At 44.9% G+C, this 22,198-nt stretch overlaps 1 protein-coding gene across 6 annotated transcripts in view; it reads right to left on the bottom strand.

The window, feature by feature from the left end:
- Window positions 1-22,198, bottom strand: part of LOC140458444 (uncharacterized) — a 128,323-nt gene that overhangs the window by 1,481 nt on the left and 104,644 nt on the right. For all 6 annotated transcript variants that reach the window (XM_072553016.1, XM_072553018.1, XM_072553017.1 and 3 more), the window contains 4 exons: window positions 13,931-14,013; window positions 5,790-5,888; window positions 4,622-4,738; window positions 732-887 (listed from right to left, as the gene is read on the bottom strand). In XM_072553016.1, coding sequence (XP_072409117.1) covers window positions 732-887; window positions 4,622-4,738; window positions 5,790-5,888; window positions 13,931-14,013 — 455 coding nt within the window. The remainder of the gene's footprint in view (window positions 1-731; window positions 888-4,621; window positions 4,739-5,789; window positions 5,889-13,930; window positions 14,014-22,198) is intronic.

Below are 22,198 nucleotides of genomic sequence, written 5' to 3'. Positions count from 1 at the left end.
AATTATGACAAGTGTTAAGCAAGTCAAGAAGCGAACTTAACAGAATCACTTAACAGAACTGGAAGAAGAAACATTTTTTAATCGATGGAATCTTTTGCTTACTATGGCGAAAGTGCAGAAAGAGGCCATTCGGCCTGTCGAGGCTGCACCAATCCTCTACAAAGCATCCCAAGCAGACCCATTCCCTCCCCCAAAAAATCCTTGTAACCCCATATGGGGGTTTTTACTGTGGCTAATCCACATAACCTGCACATCCCTGGACACTATACAGCAATTTAGCATGACCAATCCACTTAACCTACACAGCTTTGGACTATGTGAGTAAACTGGAGCACCCAGAGGGAACCCACAAAGACACAGGGAGAATGTGCAAACTCCACACAGACAGTCGCCCGAGGGTAGCATCAAACCCAGGTCCCTGGTGCTGTGAGGCAGCAGTGCTAACCACTGAGTCACCATGCTGTAGTGATACCATTGTAGCTTGGAGGCTAATGCTTATTCAGTCTGTAAATAAATGTCGGTAGAGTAAGTATTGATTCCAATACTGAATTTTTGGGTTATAACACCTATGTACATGAATTCTGAACTCCTGCCAAGATTTTCATATTTAAGTTCCTTAGTGAGAACTTTGTTAGGAAGATTCACACAGTTAACTCCCAGCAAGGACAGATTCTCTGTAAGAATTATACGCAACCTTCACTGATCGCAAGGCAAGCTGCTGAGATGGTTACCTTTTCCGTTTTCACATCCAGGTGTTGCTGCAAGCTCTGAATCTCTTTTTCCAGCTTCTGGAAGCTTTGAAAACCAGGGTCTTCCTTCAGCTTCCGATTCTCTTCCTCCAAGTGCAGTTTCTGATCCTCCTGGGACTTCACCATTTCAACCACGTTCTGTGACATGTAGACAGCGGCAGGTTAATCCAGTGAGATTTGCGCAGATCAGACAGACGCCAATCCTAATCGCTGTCACACTAACTCAATGACTCCTGGTAAAATACATGAGCCTGAGTGGCGTTGACAATTATTTTTCTCAGTTGTGATGCCTTGCACAGTTGAATAGCCCACAGTGAACAGGGATGAAGAATCAAAGGTTTTTTTTAAAACAATCCCTACAATGTGGAACCAGGCCCTTCAGCCCAACAAGGCCATACCGACCCTCAGAAGAGTAACCCAACCAGACCCATTCCCCTACCTCTGTATTTACCCCTGACCAATGCACCTAGTGTACACATCCCTGAACACTATGGGCAATTTAGCATAGCCAATTCACCTAACCTGCACATCTTTCGATTGTGGGAGAAAAGCAGAGCACCTAGAGGAAACCCATGTAGATGTGAGGAGAATGTGCAAACTCCACACAGACAGTCATCCGAGGCTGGAATCAAACCTGGGTCCCTGATGCTGTGAGGCAGCAGTGCTAACCACTGAGCCACCATGCTGCCCAATCGTTATGATCATCATGAAACAAGGGATAGATTCAAATGCTGTTGATAAAGAATAGGAGCCTATTTCTTGTCGTCAGGAGAATGAGTGGGTTATGACTGAACACCGGATGATTAGATTAGATTAGATTACTTACAGTGTGGAAACAGGCCCTTCGGCCCAACAAGTCCACACCGCCCCGCCGAAGCGCAACCCACCCATACCCCTACATCTACCCCTTACTTAACACTACGGGCAATTTAGCACAGCCAATTCACCTGACCTGCACATCTTTGGACTGTGGGAGGAAACCGGAGCACCCGGAGGAAACCCACACAGACACGGGGAGAATGTGCAAACTCCACACAGTCAGTCACCTGAGGCGGGAATTGAACCCAGGTCTCTGGCGCTGTGAGGCAGCAGTGCTAACCACTGTGCCACCGTGCCGCCCGAATCTTTTTGATGGACAAGTCAGAAGACCCGCAGCGGAATGATTGGAGAGGTAGTGAACATCATAAATTAAATGTGGATGGTTAATCCAGAACATTAGGTAAAAGAGATCCAAACTGGCAACTGTACCTTCTGGGCTGATATCAAGAGTTTATCACGATGCAGAGAACAAACACTGGACTTGAGTGTAGGTGAAAACCCTGGATGCATTTAACTACTAGAAACAATTTGATTTCATGGATCAAGCAGAAGCAAGCCTTTGGACACCACGTGTTTTATGTTTTTGTATCTAAATTAATCTTCATAGATCCTCTCGATTCCCCTCTCCCATCAAATGTTTTGATTTAATTAAATTTATTATTACCACATGTACCGAGGTACAGTGAAAAGTTTTGTCTTGCGTGCAGTACAGGCAGATCATACCATAAAAGATCAGAGGGTGACGCATCAGAGGGAGGAATACAAAGTTATGGCTGCACCAAAAGCAAGATCAACATTAAATTTGAAATTTGAGAGTTCCATTCCGCAGTCTAATAACAGCAAGGAAGAAGCTGTTCCTGAACCTGTTAGTATGGGTGGTTAAGCTTTTCTATCTTCTGCCTGACAGAAGAGGTTGGAAGAGATTATAACCGGGGTGGGACGGATCTATGATGACACTGGACGCCTTTCTGAGGCAGTGAGAAGTGTAGATGGATTCAATGGATGGAAAGTTGGCTTCCGTGATCGATTGAGCTGTGTTCACAGCTCTATGTAATTTCTTACAATCCTGGGCAGAGCAGTTGCCATCCCAAGCCATGATGCATCCAGATAGAATGCTTTTTATGGTGCATCCATAAAAGGGATCTTATGGCCATAAGAGTTGGAGAGGATGCTTATACATGCTGAATTCCCTAAGCCTCCTGGTAGTTGTAGAGGTGTTGTGCCTTCTTGAGCATTAAGTCAGCGTGGGTGGTCCAGGACAGATTGTAGATGATCGTCACTCCGAGGAACTTAACTTTCTTGAGCATCTTCACCTCAGCTCCATTGATGTGGATGGATGTGGGGGGGGGGGGGGGCGTTTCTTCTTCCTTTCTTTCTGAAGTTGATGACCAGCTCTTTAGTTTTGCTGACGTTGAAGGAGAGATCATTATCTTTACACCACAACACAAAGCACTCGATCTCATCTGTATGGCTTCACCTTAAATGTGTCCATATTCTTCACTGCGATTGGCAAATGAAGAAAGGCAAATGCAACAGTACCACTCATTTCCAGAAGGCTAGAATACAAGAGCAGAAATATACAGCAGCTGCATAAGGCCACTCGTCAGACCGCATTTGGAAAATTGAGAGCAGGTTTGGGCCCCGTATCTAAGGAAAGGGTGTGCTGACCTTGGAGGGGAGGCTTACAAGAACGGATGATGGTCTTGTCATGTGAGGAGCAGTTGAGGACTCTGGGTCTGTACTCGACGGAGGTTAGAAATTGAGTGGGAGGATGGGAATCTCACTGAATACTGAAAGGTCTGGAAACAGTGGACATGGAGAAGATGTTTCAACTAGTAGACAAGATTAAGACCTGAGGGCACAGCCTTAGAGAGAAGGGATGACCCGTCAGAACTGAGATGAGGAATTTCTTCAGCCTGACGGTGGTGAATCTGTGAAACTCATTGCCACAGAAGGCTGTGGAGACCAAGTCACTGAGTGTATTTAAGATAGAGATAGGTTGGTTCTTGGTTAGTAAGGGGATCAAAGATTACAGGAAGAAGGCAGGAGAATGGAGTTGAGAAACATATCAGCCATGGAGCAAACAGCGTAATTCAGCTCCTATATTGTACGGCCTTATGCTATAAAGGCTGAGACAGGACCCGCTGGAAGGGTATAGGGTTATGGGGTGCATGGACAGAGTGGATAATAAGCAATTGTTCCCCTTAGTTGAAGGTTTGATAACAAGGAAGCAATATTTTACAGTGAAGGGCAGGAGGTTCAGGGGGGTTTTGAGGAAAGGTTATTTCACCCAAAGAATGCTAGGAATCTGGAATGAGAGGGGAGTCAAGGCAGGAAACCTCACAACCTTTAAAAAGTATATGGACAATCACTCAAAATGTCATAAAATTTGAGGTCATGAGCAAGTGCTGGGATTAAAGTAGATAGGTCGGGGCAAGACATGATGGGCCGAAGAGCCTCTGCTGTGCTGTGCTGTGCTGTATGACTTTACGATTTCGCAAACACTAAAGGTGTGAAGAGAGGGAGAGAGCAGGTGTATGGCATTGAGATAGAGGATCAGTCATGATCATGTTGATGGCAGTGCAGGCTCAATGGGCCGAATGGCCTGCTCCTGTTTTTCTACACCTCAACAAGAGCTGGCGGTACCAGCTGGCCTTACAGATGCTACGTTGAGTCGCGCTGGAATTTGATCCATCCCAGTCCTGGGTAAACCTGAATTTGACAATAACTGGTTCAGGAGCCTTCACACAGTATTGTAAACCCATTAAAAGAATATTGAAGTTCCTGAGACAATGGGCAACTGTCTTCAGCCAACATCAGAATGTAATTTAGCCTCTCTGTCCTACTTGTTGCAAGCAAAGTGAGGCAAGTCATTGAGCTCGCACAGACTGTGCTAAACTCTCCGTTTGGTCATTTATCCTGCCGGTGGAACTAACGTACTCATTCACTTTTCAGGCACGCCATTCTGAAAGTGAGCTTTTCTTTTCAATTTACCGTCACGTTAGAATGCTCTTTGCTTAAATTCACTAAGAAATCATTATGAACATGTTTACCTGCACAAGGTGTGATCGGGGCACCCAGTAATCAACAGAGGCATTCCCTTTCCTGCTCTCTGGGAGCTTACTGTAAGCTTTTGTCAAATCTTCTTGCTCTTTTACCAGAGTGGCCAACTGTTGAAAGGCACAGAAATTATTACAGACTCCTGGTAATGTCCTCTTGAAAACAGATACAAAAGAATCAGTGTGCTCTCCCTCTACACAGAATGAAATAAAGACTTAATTACATCCTTGACTGATCGTTGTGCCCCTACACAATTGAATTGAATCTAGTTTGTCATGTTTATAACACTCTGAAGGTGGCCATTCATCCTGTTATGTCTGTTCTGGCTTGTTTCTGAAGCAAACAACAAAAATGTAAGACATAGGAGCAGCAGCAAGCCATTCGGTCCCTCGAAGCTGTTCTGCCACTCAGTGGCATCATGGTTGATCTGAAGGTAACCCTCCTGCCTGTCCCCTTGATTCCCTCGTAGATCAAAAATCATTCTGACTCAACCTTGAATCTATTCAATGACCCAGCCTGCATTGCTTGAGGAAGAGATCTACACCGTATGTAATATCCTGTGAGGAAGGAAATCTGGCATGCTTACCCTGTCTGGCCTACATGTGACATACCATGTGGTTATAATCAACTAGGATGTGGTTGACTATTAACTGTCTCCTGGGCAAGTAGGGACGGGCAGTAAATGCTGACTTAAGTCACCTTCACCCACATCCTTTGAGTGAATATCTTCCTAAATAATGAACAATAAAGACCACATTGGAAGAGCAACTTGGTCCTTTTACAATGTAAGAATGCAACTCCAGGCTTGCACACCTCCTACCTTAGTCTATCTTTGGAACAGTTCTCTCCATTACCATGCCTCTCGATTACAGAGTTACTTCTGCTATTTACCTTTCACCCTTTCCTTCAAAACCTCAATCTCCTGTTTCTTTGGCCTTCACCTGCTCTTTAGATTTTCACTCCCCCCACACCCCAAATCTCCACTTCTTCCCTTTCGGAAGGAAATGCGGAGGATTCTGACACAGGGGAGATCCACAGATGGAATGCAAGTTACCGAGGGAATGCTAACACAGCGTCTGCTCAGTCAAAGTTCACGCATTTCACCCGAGGGGGAGGTCGAGAAGGATCAATCGGCCTGGCAATATTCCCAGAATGCCCTACCTGTTCAGTCATTTCTTGGCTGCGTCTGCTGAAGCTATGGTTCTCCCTCTGAAGAGTTTGAGACAACTGGTGTTCAAGCTTCAACGTCTCCTGCAGTCCCTTCAAAACAGATGACTCCAGTTTATCATCATGTACCAATTAGTCAGAGGCTGAGGGGTGACCTTATAGTGGTTTATAAAATCACGAGGGGCATGGATAGGATAAATAGACAAAGTCTTTTCCCTGGGGTGGGGGGGGAGTCCAGAACTAGAGGGCATAAATTTAGGGTGACAGGGGAAAGATATAAAAGAGACCTAAGGGGCAACTTTTTCACGCAGAGGGTGGTATGTATATGGAATGAGCTGCCAGAGGATGTGGTGGAGGCTGGTACAATTGCAACATATAAGAGGCATGTGGATGGGTATATGAATAGGAAGGGTTTGGAGGGGCCGGGTGCTGGCAGGTGGGACTAGATTGGGTTGGGATATCTAGTCAGCATGGACGGGTTGGACCGAAAGATCTGTTTCTGTGCTGTACATGTCAATGACTCTATGATAATTGCTCACTCATAGAATATCCTAAATTATCCAAATTCAAAAGTTGAAAGTCACTTTTTATTTCATTGTCTTTTCAGTGCACTGTTCCTTTGCAATGTTTCATGGTGTACTTTCAAGGGAATGGCTTGTGGTCAGACTGTGCTGGAAAATCCACCTTGATTCATAGCCTGTCTACAGGAATATACAGGTATCCCTCACTATCCAAAAGTAGAGCGTTCCTATGAAACCTTTTTTAAGCTGAAATGGCGTAAATCAAAGAAGTATTAATTTACATGGGAGAAAATTTGCATTTTCTCATAAAAGCGAAAATCCTCATCGGATTTCTTTCGGTTAGCAAAAACAGGTACGAATATCGGTCTTTCGTAAAAGCAAAGTGGCATAAAGCAAACTTGCGAAAATAAGGGGATACCTGTACAATGCTTCCCCCGTGCAGGAGAGACTAGATCTAGGGAACACTGAATATAAAGGGATCACCCATTTACAATGTCAATGAGAACTGTTTTTCTCTCAAACAGTTGCCGGTCTGTGGAGTTCACTCCAGGATGAAGGACTTCCAAAAGCACAACTTTTGCCATCTAGACAAGCGGTGGGGGGGGGGGGGCAAAAGGTACATTTGCAAGCTCCCCTCCAAGACACTCACCATCTTGGGTTGGAAATAAGGAGCCGATCCTTCACTGTCACGGAGTCAAGCTCCCTCCCACTGCATGATGGGTAAACCTACACCAAATGGAATGTAGCTGTTCAGGGACTTCTCCAGGGGCAATTAGAGATGTACAAGAAATAGTGACATTCTTTACTGCAGAGGGCTGTTGATGTTGGGTTATTCAGTATATTCAAGGCTAAGACAGACAGCTTTTTAATCTATAAGGGAATCAAGGGGTATGCATAAAGATGGGAATGTGGAGTGGAGGATAATCAGGTCAGCCAAGATCTCATTGAATTCAGGAACAGACTTGATGGGCTGAATGGCCTACTTCTACATCTAATGGTCTATAAATGCTGGTCCAGTCAGTGACACCTACATCCCGCAAAAGGATAAAAAGAAATGAACAAGTTCAACTTCTCGACTCGCTCAAAGGGATAGGGCACCATGGTGGCTCAGTGGTGAGCACTGCTGCCTCTCAGCACCAGGGGCCTGGGTTCAATCCCACCCTTGGGTGAGTGTGCAAAATCCACACAGACATTCTCCCTGTGTCTGCATGGGTGTCATCTGGGTACTCCGGTATCTTCCCACTGTCTAAAGATGTGCAGGTCAGGTGGTTTGGCCCTGGGAAATGCAGGGTTACAGGGATAGGGTAGGTGGGAAGGCTCTGGGTGGGATGCTCTTCAGAGGAGCAGTGTAGACTCGATGGGTCTCTTTCCACACTGTACGGATTCCATCCTAGTGCCTAAAGTAAACTGGTCACAATGGCAGTGAACTGCAGGATTAAAAATAGGCAGCCAAAGCCAAGTGTCTCGCCTCTGGGACGCATCACTGAAATCAAACAACAGGTTAACCTTTCCAGGTACTCAATGTACTTTTGAAATTTGCACAATCACTAACGACTAAACAAAAAGCTTTGCCTTCACTGTGTAACTCAGTGACTTGGATCTGATCACTGAGGAGAAGTGATTAAAGTGGAGGAGTTCTCCACTGCTCGATGGGGAGCATGTGGATGCTCCACTGCTCCCTTGAAGTTAACAAATAAAAAGTTTGCCCAAGGCTTTAAGAACTTGAAAACCTGCTCCATGGATCATTTAATCTGAAACATGGCAATGAATATGGATAGCTCGATGTTCACTTTCTGGTAAATAATTGGAATTCAATTTGATTCTTTGAGTCATTGGGTGAGTACTTTGATGAGTCATTTGAATCAGCCCATACATCTCTCTAACAGACTGTCAATCTGTGAAGACACAATGCAATGACTAATTGCAGCAATTTATTCGTCAGATATTCAAAAAACATTACACACAACTATAAAGCTGCTCTGATGACCCAAGTTGGTGAAAGGATTATTTCCTGCTGAACTAAATCTGCTACAGGAAAGATGTTGCGAAACTTGAAAGGGTTCAGAAAAGATTTACAAGGATGTTGCCTGCGTTGGAGCTAGAGGCAGAGGCTGAATAGGCTGGGGCTGTTTTCCCTGGAGTGTCAGAGACTGACAGGGTGGCCTTATTGAGGTTTATAAAATCATGAGGGGCATGGAGAGGGTGATTGGTCAAGACCTTTTCCCCAGGACAGGTGAGTCAAAGCTGGAGGGCATAGGTTTAGGGTGAGAGGGGAAAGATATAAAAGGGATCTGAGGAGCAACTTTTTCACACTGAGGGTGGTGCATGTATGGAATGAGCTGCCAGAGGATGTGGTGGAGGGTGGTACAATTACAGCATTTAAAAAGCATCTGAATGGGTATATGAATAGGAAGGGTTTACAGGGATATGGGCCAAGGGCTAGCGAATGGGACTGGATTAATTTAGGATATCTGGTTGGCATGGACAAGTTGGACCAAAGAGTCTGTTTCTGTGCTGAACACCTCAATGACTCTATATTTACAGAAAGATTCCAGATTCAGCCTCGGGTTGAAATTTGGGTGAGCTTGCTCCACCTGAGAGGCTCAAATTGACATAATAGTCAATGCGAATGAAAATTAAAATTGATGCAGGAGTCCCTGTTGCAATGTGCAGGTAGAGGGTGTCCTCAGCGACCTGCTAAAATGGATCCTTAACAGAGTACAATCACTCAGTGGGTAGCAGACTCACAAGGTTCCGGGTCTAATCCTGTAGTCCAGGGTTCGAGCACAAAAGTCTCGGCTGACAGTCAAGCAACAACACTGGGGGTGTGCTGCGCTGTCAGAGACACTGTCTTTTAGATTCCCATCTGCCACTTGAGTGGATATAAAGCATCCCTCAGCACTATTTTGACAAAGAGTTATTATTCTGGGCAATACCCATCCATCAATCAACATGTCCAAAAAACAAACAGATTACCTAATCACTATCTCATTGTTGTTTCGGGGAGCTGACTGCGAGTAAATTGGTAGCTGCAATTCCTACATTATCACAGTGACCGCACTTCAAATGTGCCTTCCTGGTTATAAAGCATTTTGGGATGCTTTGTGGTTGTGAAAGGCGCTGTATAAATGCAAATAATTGCCCATTTAGCAGGATACTTCAAAAAAAAGGAGGGAGCTATAGATCAGGAATTGGGAGGCGATTGGAATAGATGGGTTTTCAGTGTCTTTTTGAAGATGGGGAACAACATGACAAGAGAGAGGAGTCTTGGAAGACAGTGCAAGGCAGTGATGGCTAAAGGTTTCAGAACAGACAACTGGGCAGAGGGAGAGTTGGTGGTAAACATGATCAAGCTTAGCATGTTACAGTCACATAGTCTGCACTCGATCACAGTGTAGGTGCAACCTTAGACTCTCATTTAGGGAAATAACTGCAGAAAAGCTAATGCCCATGGAGATCCATCGGGAGAGGCGGAAGGGACACTGCAAGTTGATGCGGATGAGGGAAATCATTTACAGCAGCTTTGACATACATTGAAATTCACTGCAGGTCACAGAACAGCAACATAAAATGTCTGAATGGTAAAAGTTCCTCCTGCCATCGCACAATAACTATACTAATTAACTGCAGTTAAACTTTTGCCATTTAATTTCCAGTTAGATTAGTGAATCAGTCAGGTCAAAAGAGGATTGAAATGTCAACATTCTCATTTACGATCACAAGACTCGGCTGCATTATTATAGCTGTCAGTGTGAATCCATTATCAAATCGCCCCCATGAGTCCAGAAGTTAAGCTAATATGCAAAACGTCTTCCACTGATGGTCTATACAACATAAGAACATAAAAACACAGACAGTAGAAGCAGGAACCCTTTGAACTTGCTCCACCATTCTCTATAATCAGGGCTGATCGTTCGCACTTTCTCCCCATACCCTTTGATCCCTTTAGCTCTTAGACTCCTTCTAGAAAGCTTTCAAAGTTTTGTTCTCAACTGCTTTCTGTGGCAGAGAATTGCACAGGGTCACCACTCGCTTGCGTGAAGAAATTTCTCCTCACTCAGTCCTAAATGGCCAACCCCGTATCCTCAATCTGTGACTCCTGGCTCTCCTCTCCCCAGTAATCAGGAACATCCGTCCTATGTTTACATTGTCCCGTTGCATTAGAACTTTCTAGGTTTCTAGGATATCCTCCTCTTTATTCTAAATGTCAGTGAACATTATCTGAACTGATTTCTTTCATACATCAGTTCTGCTCTCCCAGGAGAAATGAAACTTGCTCTCTAATTACCAATATAATGCTATTGTTGTTGTTTCCTGAAGCATCCCAATCTGAAATGACTATGACTGTTGTGATGAGCATTTTGCAGCATCATTGAAAGCCGCATTGGAATGATTAACCCATTCCATACGCAAGGCAAAAGTGAGGACTGCAGATGCTGGAAATCAGAGTCTAGATTAGAGTGGTGCTGGAAAAGGACAGTAGGTCAGGCAGCATCTGAGGAGCAAGAGAATCAATGTTTTGGGCAAAAGCCCTTCATTAGGAGCCGCTAAAGCCTTTGCTAAGGGGCACTGGAACAGTCTGGGTCCACACACACGGTACTGAGAACACGCTGAGAGAGGTCTACAGGGGCACCACTCAGACACAACCTCCAGTCTGAGCAGTCCCTCCAGGGCTAAAATAAAACAAAGAACTGCAGATGTTGAACATCTAAAACAAAAACAGAAATTGCTGGGGAATCTCAGCAGGTCTGGCAACATCTGTGGAGAGACAGAAACACACTTAACATTTCTTGCCTTCAGTGAACCTTCAGTTCTGAAGATGGGTCACTGGATTCCAAATGTTTCTCTCTCCACAGATGCTGCCAGAAATAGATGCTGTCAGCACTGAAATAAACCCTTCAGTCCAACTCATCCATGCCAACCAGACATCCCAGTCTCACCTAGTTCCATCTGCTAGCATTTTGCCCATATTCCTCCAAACCCTTCCTATTCGTATACCCATCCAGATGCCTTTTAAATGTTGCAATTGTACCAGCCTCCACTACCTCCACTGGCAGCTCATTCCAAGCACGCACGACCCTCTGTGTAAAAAAGTTATTCCTCCATTTCTTTTTAAATTTGTCCCCACTCATCTTAAACCTATGCCCTTTAGTTTTGGACTCCTCCAACCTTAGGATAAAGAGCTTGTCTAATTATCCTATCTATGCCCCTCATGATTTTATAAACCTCTGTAAGGTCACTCCTCAGCCTCCAACTATCCAGTGAAAACAACCCCAGCCTATTCAGCCTCTCCCAATAACTCAAACACTCTGGTTGCAGCAACATCCTTGTAAATCTTTTCTGAACCCTTTTCTGAACAGGAAGGATGTGGACGCTTTGGAGAGGGCGCAGAAGAGTTTTACCAGGATGCTGCCTGGATTGGAGGGTATGAGCTATAAGGAGAGGCTAGAAAAACCTGAGTTGTTTTCACTGGAGAGGTGGAGACTGAAGGGACAGTTGATAGGAATCTATAAAGTTATGAGATGCGTAAATGGGGTTGACAGTTGGAATCTTTTTCGAGTTGAAACGTCTAATAATAGGGGGTTTTCGTTTGATACGAGAGGGGGAAAGTTCAAAGGCGGTGTGAGGGGGAAGTGTTTTTACACAGAGAGTGGTTGGAGTCTGAAAGGCACTACACCAGGAGTGGTTGTGGAGGCAAGTATGATAGGGGTGTTCACGGGGCTTTTAGATAAGCAAGGAATGGAGAGATAGGGGCCAAGAGCATGCAGAAGGAATTCATTTAATTTGGCATCATGTTCAGCAGAACAACAAGGACTGAAGGGCCTGTTTCTGTGCTGTACTGTTCAAAGTTCTAAGCACCTAATGGGTTAAAAGTGGGATATAAGTAGCAAAGACTATCTGAGCTACAGTTGGAAGGACAGAGGCAGATTAAGAGCAATAGCAATGGCTAACCAGCGGGGTTATCATGCAAAAGGTCATATATCTGATCTGATTATTCAGCTTTAAGCATCTAGCTGACTGGACCTCCTCCAGTGGTTAGGAAACTTCATAAATTTATTGAAGCTTCGCATAAATTTCGAAGAACAGCAGGTGGAGAAAAATCGTCATCCATTCACTTGGGAGTACGAGACCAGGATATCTACTGGGTGTTTAAATTGTGAGGTACAGGCGTAGGAATTCAAAGTTAATCAGAAAATCTAATACACAGGACAAAATCTCCTCAGTCTAATGCTGAGTCACAAGCCAGGGTGTTAACAAGATCAAAAGCACAAGTTCCTCTTTAGTCAGTGCCTCAAACAATTTCATTACTTTGATCTCCTCCTTTTGTAACAAGTGGGAAGATATAAGCAAATGCACATTAAAGCCACTTTTAACTCAATCAAGAGAATATTCATCGCAAAACAGTGCAGGGACACAAAACAGTTTCCTTCAGATTTCTGTTGCTACCAATTTTACAATACCTTTGACTTTGGTACAGAGGATCTTAAGATGACAATAGCTAAGAGAGAACCAAAGCCAAGGGACTGGACTACAGTTTGTATTTTATATGGAACCTTTACAGGAATACAGAAAAGAAGACCAGGCGACACAGTCAAAAGCTTGATCGTGTGTGTGTGTGTGTGTGTGTGTGTGGAATGGTTTAAAGAGGTAGTGTTCTGTGGTGTTAATGATGTCAGGCCCAGTTTGTTCCTATTCTTTCAACGTCTCGTGTTTGCGAGAAGAAGGACAATCTTTGCCAAATGGAAGAGACAGGGACCTAAAACTTGGAGCCCAAAACACAGATCAATGGGTGCTACCATTGAACTCCCGTGTTCTGATGTATTTACAGCCTCCTTGGCTGATGGTATTGGCACAAGAATGGGTAGTTTCTTTCATTCACTTACAGAATGCTGGCTCAGTCAGCATTTATTGCCTATCTCTAGTTACCCTTGTCCTTGAGAAGGTAATAGAATCATCAAATCCCCACAGTATGGAATCAGGCCAGTTCGCCCATCAAGTCCTCGGAAGAACATCCCACCCAGTCTGAACCACCCACTCTCTCCTTGTAACCCTGCATTTCCCATGGCTGGTCCACCTACCCTTCATATCCCTGGACACTATGGACAATTTCACATGGCCAATCCACTTAACCTGCACATCCTTGGACTGTGGGGGAAGACCAGAGCACCCAGAGGAAACCCACGCAGACACAGGGAGAACGTGCAAACTCCACACAAACAATCGCCCGAGGCTGGAATCGAACACGGGTCTGTGTTGTGAGGCAGCAGTGCTAACCACTGAGCCACCGTGCCGCCCTGTGGTGGTGAGCTGCCTTTTGGAACTGCCGCAGTCCCTGCACTGTCGGTAAGCCACAATGCCATTAGGGATGGAGTTCCAGGATTTAGTGAAGGAATAGCCAAGTCAAGATGGTGAGAGACGTGGGAGTAGACATTGGAGGGAAGAGATCTGAGCCTTCTAGATGAGAGTGAGTCTACCCACCAGTATCTGTCAAGCAACAGTCTCATTGCTGGAACCACCGGTTTCTCTTGATGGCTGCTGGCCCTTACATAGAAGCAGGGCCATTTTAAACGGTTTGAGGTCTCCATTGAGGAGCTACAATGGAGTTCAACATACCTGGGTGAGGGCCTGCACCTCATTCAGTGAATTCAGGGCCGTGTCCCGCTGTTCCTGGAGCCCGCTGCTCCTGGCATTGTAATCTGAAGAGCAGAAACAACAACATCTGCTTTTAAAACTGAAACACTGATTCATGCACGACACATCCCTACTCCTGGCTGCAAGTGATGTGCACCCAGAATTTAGGTTGTAAATCTCTGGGGCTGGTGGAAGTGCAGACCTCCTACTGGATCTACAGACCTCAGCTACAAATTACTCATGCCACAGATTAAACCTCAGATAGATGACTCATGGTTAAACATTCATTTACCTGGCACTGACAGTCCTAGGCTCTATGCAGCAATGACCTACATCGATGTAACAGCTATAGGAACTGAGCATCCCAAGTCATTTCATAAGAGCATTATTGAAACAGATCTTAAAAACAGATAAGATGGAATGGACTGGGTCAAATAGCATCCTCCTAATAAACATTAGTTTTATGTCTCTGTTAAACATACAGATATCATACTGTTAAGAGTGTCAGTAATGCAAACCCTGCCAAATTAAACATACCTGCACAAACATTAACTAATGAAGGCACTATGGTCAGGAAAGCAAAACAATAAATCTACTTCCTCAGGAGGCTAGGGGAATGTGGCATCTCTGTAAAGACACTTGTCAACTTTAACTTTGTACACTCCAGTCCAACACCGGCATCTCCAAATCACAACTTTTACCGATGCACCACGGAAAGCATTCTATCTGGATACATCACGGTTTGATACGGCAACTGCTCTGCCCAGGACCATTAGAAACTGCAGAGAGTTGTGACCACAGCCCAGTCCATCACGCAAACCAACCTTCCAACCATTGACTCCATCTACACTTCTCATTGCCTCAGGAAGGCAGCTGACATCATCAAAGACCCCTCCCACCCCGGTTATAGTCTCTTCCAACCCCTTCTGTCAGGCAGAAGATACAAAAGTTTAAACACACATACCAACAGATTGAAGAACAGCTTCTTCCCCGCTGTTATCAGAGTTCAGAATAGACCTCTCAAATTTCAAATCTAATGGTGATCTTGCTCTTTGAGCACCTTCTCTGCGGCTGTAACATTGTATTCCTCACTCTCTTCTATTACTCTAATGCACTTTGTATGGTATGATTTGCCTGTACTGCACACCAAACTGAACTTTTGGCTCTACTTAGGTACAATAATAGATCAAATTTCACATTCTTGATATATCCTTGAAATTGCATCAGCCAGCAAAACTTCACTGTTAAGATCTCAAAGTGAAAGAAAAACTAACAAATCAGAAGGGAGAGAAAGGATTTGCATTTGTATAGTAACTTTCATAACCTCAGAATATCTCAAAGAACTTTATAAGCAATGATGCACTTTACTGGAGTAGCCGCTATCGCGTGTAGGAAAAGTGGCATCCGATTTGTGTGAGGTGTTTCTTCAATGCAGTGTTTAAGATATTTTTTAATCAACCTGTTCAGAGATGCTATGACACACTTCTGGATTAGGTGGGACTTGAACCCAGGCCTCCTGACTTAAAGTACAAACACTACCAGAATGACGAGAACAAGGGTAGGTCCGATCAAGGACAGTAGTGGGAGATTGTGTATTGAGTCGGAAGAGATAGGAGAGGTCTTGAACAAGTACTTCTCTTCAGTATTTACGAATGAGATGGACCGTATTGTTGAAGAGGAGAGGGTGAAACGGACTGGTAAGCTAGAAGAGATACTTGTTAGGAAGGAAGATGTGTTGGACATTTTGAACAACTTGAGGATAGACAAGTCCCCCGGGCCTGACGGGATATATCCTAGGATTATGTGGGAAGCAAGAGAGGAAATTGCAGTACCGTTGGCAATGATCTTCTCGTCTTCACTGTCAACAGGCGTGGTACCAGGGGACTGGAGAGTAGCGAATGTTGTGCCCCTGTTCAAAAAAGGGAATAGGGATAACCCCGGGAATTACAGGCCAGTTAGTCTTACTTCTGTGGTAGGCAAAGTAATGGAAAGGGTACTGAGGGATAGGATTTATGAGTATCTGGAAAGACACTGCTTGATTAGGGACAGCCATCACGGATTTGTGAAGGGTAGGTCTTGCCTTACAAGTCTTATTGAATTCTTCGAGGTGGTGACCAAGCATGTGGATGAGGGTAGAGCAGTGGATGTAGTGTACATGGATTTTAGTAAGGCATTTGATAAGGTTCCCCATGGTAGGCTTATGCAGAAAGTCAGGAGGCATGGGATAGAGGGAAATTTGGCCAATTGGATAGAAAACTGGCTAACCGGTCGAAGTCAGAGAGTAGTGGTAGATGGTAAATATTCAGCCTGGAGCCCAGTTACAAGTGGAGTTCCGCAGGGATCAGTTCTGGGTCCTCTGCTGTTTGTAATTTTTATTAATGACTTGGATGAGAGAGTCGAAGGGTGGGTCAGTAAATTTGCAGATGATACGAAGATAGGTGGAGTTGTGGACAGTGAGGAGAGCATTTGTCGTTTGCAAAGGGACTTAGATATGATGCAGAGCTGGGCTGAGGAGTGGCAGATGGAGTTCAACCCTGCCAAGTGTGAGGTTGTCCATTTTGGAAGAACAAATAAGAATGCGGAATACAGGGTTAATGGTAGGGTTCTTAGTCAGGTGGAGGAACAGAGGGATCTTGGGGTCTATGTACATAGATCTTTGAAAGTTGCCACTCAGGTGGATAGAGTTTGTAAGAAGGCCTATGGAGTATTATCGTTCATTAGCAGAGGGATTGAATTCAAGAGTCGTGAAGTGATGTTGCAGCTGTACAGGACTTTGGTTAGGCCACAGTTGGAGTACTGTGTGCAGTTCTGGTCGCCTCACTTTAGGAAAGATGTGGAAGCTTTGGAGAGGGTGCAGAGAAGATTTACCAGGATGTTGCCTGGAATGGAAAATAGGTCGTACGAGGATAGGTTGAGAGTTCTCGGCCTTTTCTCGTTGGAACAGCGAGGGGTGACTTGATAGAGGTTTATAAGATGATCAGAGGAATAGATAGAGTAGACAGTCAGAAACTTTTTCCCCGGGTACAACAGAGTGTTACAAGGGGACATAAGATGGCAGATAGATGGGTGACAGTGAGGGGGACTGGGAGAAAGCAGCCAGTGCAGGGACCCCCTGTGGTCGTTCCCCTCAAGAACAAGTATACCGTTTTGGATACTTGTGGGGGGGACGACTTACCAGGGGTAAGTAACGGGGCTCAGGCCTCTGGCATGGAGCCTGTCCCCGTTGCTCAGAAGGGAAGGGTGGAGAAGAGCAGAGCAATAATAATTGGGGACTCGATAGTTCGGGGCACAGATAGGCGGTTTTGTGGGAACGAGAGAGACTCACGTTTGGTATGTTGCCTCCCAGGTGCAAGGGTACGTGATGTCTCTGATCGTGTTTTCCGGGTCCTTAAGGGGGAGGGGGAGCAGCCTGAAGTCGTGGTCCATATTGGCACCAATGACATAGGTAGGAGTGCTGAGGATGTTAGACAGGCTTTTAGGGAGCTAGGTTGGAAGCTCAGAGTTAGAACGAACAGAGTTGTTGTCTCTGGTTTGTTACCCGTGCCACGTGATAGAGAGTCGAGGAATAGGGAGAGAGAACAGTTAAATGCGTGGCTACAGGGATGGTGCAGGAGGGAGGGATTTCGGTATTTGGATAACTGGGGTTCTTTCTGGGGAAGGTGGGACCTCTATAGACAGGATGGTCTGCACCTGAACCTGAGGGGCACCAGTATCCTTGGGGGGAGGTTTGCTAGTGCTCTTGGGGGGGGTTTAAACTAACTCTGCAGGGGCATGGGAACCCAGACTGTAACTTTAGGGTGCAGGACCTGGAGTGTAGGGAGGGTAGGAATATGGTATCAATCTTAAAGGATCGTGCCTGTAAACAGAAGAGTGGCTTGAAGTGTGTATACTTTAATGCCAGAAGTATACGAAATAAGGTAGGTGAACTCGCAGCGTGGGTTGGTACCTGGGACTTCGATGTTGTGGCTATTACGGAGAAATGGCTAGATCAGGGACAGGATTGGCTGTTGCAGGTTCCAGGGTTTAAATGTTTTAGTAGGGTCAGAGGTGGGGGTAAAAGAGGGGGGGGTGTGGCTTTGCTTGTCAAAGATAGTATTACAGCGGTGGAAAGGAAGATGGATGAAGATTTGCCATCTGAGGTAGTTTGGGTTGAGGTTAGGAATAGGAGAGGTGAGGTCACCCTGTTAGGAGTCTTTTACAGGCCTCCTAATAGTCCTAGAATCGTTGAAGAAAGGATTGCGAAGATGATTCAGGAGAAGAGTGACAGTAATAGGGTGATTGTTATGGGAGACTTTAACTTTCCTGATATTGATTGGGAAAGCTATAGCTCAAGTTCGTTAGATGGGTCAGTGTTTGTGCAATGTGTGCAGGAGAGTTTCCTGACACAATATGTAGATAAGCCAACAAGAGGTGAGGCCATACTGGATTTGGTTCTGGGTAACGAACCAGGCCAGGTATTAGAACTAGAGGTAGGTGAGCACTTTGGGGACAGTGACCACAATTCGGTGATTTTTAGTCTCGTGATGGGGAGGGATAAGTGTGTACTACAGGGCAAGAGTTATAGCTGGGGGCAGGGAAATTATGATGCGTTGAGGCATGACTTAGGATGTGTGGATTGGAAAAGTAGATTCCAAGGCAAGAGCGTAATTGATATGTGGAACTTGTTCAAGGAGCAACTATTGAGTGTCCTTGATAAGTACGTACCTATCAGGCAGGGAGGAAAGGGTCGTGTGAAGGAGCCGTGGTTTAATAAGGAGTTGGAATCCCTTGTTAAATGGAAGAGGGCGGCCTTTGTAAAGATGAGGCGTGAAGGTTCAATAGGGGCGATTGAGAGTTATAAGGTAGCCCGGAAGGACCTGAAGAGAGAGCTAAGAGCAGCAAGGAGGGGACATGAAAGGTCCTTAGTTGGTAGGATTAGGGAAAACCCTAAGGCTTTCTATAGGTATGTTAGGAATAAAAGAATGACTAGGGAAGGAATAGGTCCAATCAAGGATAGTAATGGGAAGTTGCGTGTGGAGGCTGAAGAGATTGGGGAGGCGCTGAATGAATACTTTTCGTCAGTATTCACTCAGGAACAGGACATTGTTGTCGATATGAATACTGAGGCACGAATAAGTAGAATGGATGGCTTTGAGATATGTAGAGAAGAGGTGTTGGAAATTCTGGCAAGGGTGAAAATAGATAAGTCCCCTGGGCCTGATTGCATTTATCCTAGGATTCTCTGGGAAGCAAGGGAGGAGATTGCAGAGCCATTGGCCTTGATTTTTGTGTCCTCTTTGTCTACAGGAGTAGTGCCAGAGGTCTGGAGGCTAGCAAACGTGGTTCCCTTGTTCAAGAAGGGGAGTAGGGATAATCCTAGTAACTATAGGCCAGTGAGTCTCACTTCTGTTGTGGGCAAAGTCTTAGAGAGAATTATAAGGGATAGGATTTATGCACATCTGGATAAGAATGATGTGATCAAGGATAGTCAGCATGGTTTTGTGAAGGGCAGGTCGTGCCTCACAAACCTTATTGAATTCTTTGAGAAGGTGACGAAGGAGGTAGATGAGGGGAAAGCGGTAGATGTAGTATATATGGATTTTAGTAAGGCGTTTGATAAGGTCCCCCATGGTAGGCTACTGCAGAAAATACAGAGATATGGCATTGAGGGTGAGTTGGAGGTTTGGATTAGGAATTGGCTCTCTGGAAGAAGACAGAGGGTAGTAGTTGATGGCAAAGATTCATCTTGGAGTGCCGTCACTAGTGGTGTTCCGCAAGGATCTGTTTTGGGACCATTGCTGTTTGTCATTTTTATAAATGACCTGGAGGAAGGGTTAGAAGGTTGGGTGAGCAAGTTTGCGGATGATACGAAAGTCGGAGGAGTTGTAGACAGTGAGGAAGGATATGGCAGGTTACAGCGGGATATAGAGAAGCTGCAGAGCTGGGCAGAAAGGTGGCAAATGGAGTTCAATGTAGCTAAGTGTGAAGTGATTCACTTTGGTAAGAGTAATAAAAAGATGGATTACTGGGCTAATGGTAGACTACTTGGTAGTGTGGAAGAGCAGAGGGATCTTGGTGTCCATGTACACAGATCTCTGAAAGTTGCCACCCAGGTAAATAGTGCAGTGAAGAAGGCATATGGCGTACTGGCTTTTATTGGTAGAGGAATTGAGTTCCGGAGTCCTGAGGTCATGCTGCAGTTGTATAAGACTCTGGTGCGGCCGCTTCTGGAATATTGTGTGCAGTTTTGGTCGCCATACTATAGGAAGGATGTGGAGGCACTGGAACGGGTGCAGAGGAAGTTTACCAGGATGTTGCCTGGTATGGTAGGAAGATCCTATGAGGAAAGGCTGAGGCACTTGGGGTTGTTTTCTTTGGAGAAAAGAAGGTTTAGGGGTGATTTGATAGAGGTGTACAAGATGATTAGGGGTTTAGATAGGGTTGACAGTGAGAACCTTTTTCCGCGTATGGAGTCAGCTATTACAAGGGGGCATAGCTTTAAATTAAGGGGGGGTAGATATAGGACTGATGTTAGGGGTAGGTTCTTCACTCAGCGAGTCGTAAGATCATGGAATGCCCTGCCAGTAGCAGTAGTGGACTCTCCCTCTTTATGGGTATTTAAGCGGGCATTGGATAGGTATATGGAGGATAGTGGGTTAGTGTAGGTTAGGTGGGCTTTGATCGGCGCAACATCGAGGGCCGAAGGGCCTGTACTGCGCTGTATTAAAAAAAAAAAAAAAAAAATAAGTTTAAGGTGAAGGGTGGAAGGTATAGGGGAGATGTCAGGGGTGGGTTCTTTACCCAGAGAGTGGTGGGGGGATGGAATGCGCTGCCAGTGGGAGTGGTAGAGTCAGAATCATTGGCGACCTTTAAGCGGCATTTGGATAGGTACATGGATGGGTGCTTAATCTAGGATAGAAGTTCGGCACAACATCGTGGGCCGAAGGGCCTGTTCTGTGCTGTATTGTTCTATGTTCTATGTACCAACTGTGCCACACTTCCCAGTGCAGTGTTCAATGCTTCTGCCCTTGATTATGTGAGTCTATTTACAATTGATGTGCACTGTGCTTGATTGGAGTGGACTGTGATGAAAGTAACCAAAGCTGTAGAGAGAACCAGAAGGGGGAGCAGTAGCATGGAACAGATATTGTGAGCCATTCTGACTAAAAACTATTACACACAGAGGCTGGAAAGTGAGACACTTATAGATTTAGTATACTTTTGGCCGAATAGACTTGATGGGCTATAGGGGCTTTTCTGTACTGTATGATTCTATATCAATCAATGTCATCTCTGTATTGCTATGTGACCTAAAACAGACACCATAATTTACCAGCAGGGTGGATAACCTGGGGAGGCAAAGGCCTAGCGGTATTATTGCTGGATTGTTAATCGAAGTAATGTTCCAGGCAACTAGGTTCAAATGATGCCATGGCAGATGGTAGAACTTTATTTCAACAAAAAATTTGGAACTAAGAATCTAATGTTGACCATGAAATCATTGCTGATTGATGGTGAAAGTCCATCTGGTTTATGAATGAAAGAAACTGCCATCCTTATCTGGTCTGGCCTACACATGACTCCAGACCTACAGCAATGTGGTTGACTCTTAAATGCCCTCTGGGCAATAAATGCTGGCCCAGCCAGTAACACTCATCCCGTGAATGAATTTTTAAAAAAATGAATAATCTACCATAACGTTGGAGGAAGGTACATGTCCTCACGTCATTTCATTGGCCTCTTACTCTGCTACTACAACATATTAAAACAGAATTCATGATGGAGGCACCCAGTAACAGGAACTATTGAGATTGTGATAGGATGGAAGTTAGCTACAGGTGAGAGACCGAAGCAGCCGATAAATTTAAGAAATAAAGACAGCAGGAAGGACAGGTGACCAAAATAAACAATGATCTGCAGGAACGAAACAGGAGATGAAGGAATAATGAAAGAAAGAGCGAGTGAGAAAACTAAAGGGAGAAAGAGAGCCGCAAGAAACATCAGGAATGAGAGAGGTGATTAACAATGGAAAAACCAAGAAAGGAGGGAGAGAGAGAAATAACAAAAAAAAATCAGGGAAAATAAAAAGACACAACCAAGGAAGGAGATAACAAGCATTCGGTAAGAAAGAGGTTTAAAAATGAACCAATAGCAGTGACTTAGGAACCACAACAATCAAGCATCACTATCATCTCTCATTGGCTGAAGGGTGATCTGTTCAGCCAATCTCATTCAAGGGAAGGAGGGACAACGATAAGAGATTACAACTTC

The sequence above is a fragment of the Chiloscyllium punctatum genome, chromosome 33 (genome assembly GCF_047496795.1).
Source record: "Chiloscyllium punctatum isolate Juve2018m chromosome 33, sChiPun1.3, whole genome shotgun sequence".
Classification (NCBI taxonomy): domain Eukaryota; kingdom Metazoa; phylum Chordata; class Chondrichthyes; order Orectolobiformes; family Hemiscylliidae; genus Chiloscyllium; species Chiloscyllium punctatum.
Note: the sequence above shows the minus strand (reverse complement) of the source record. Positions and strands in the feature narration are given on the sequence as shown.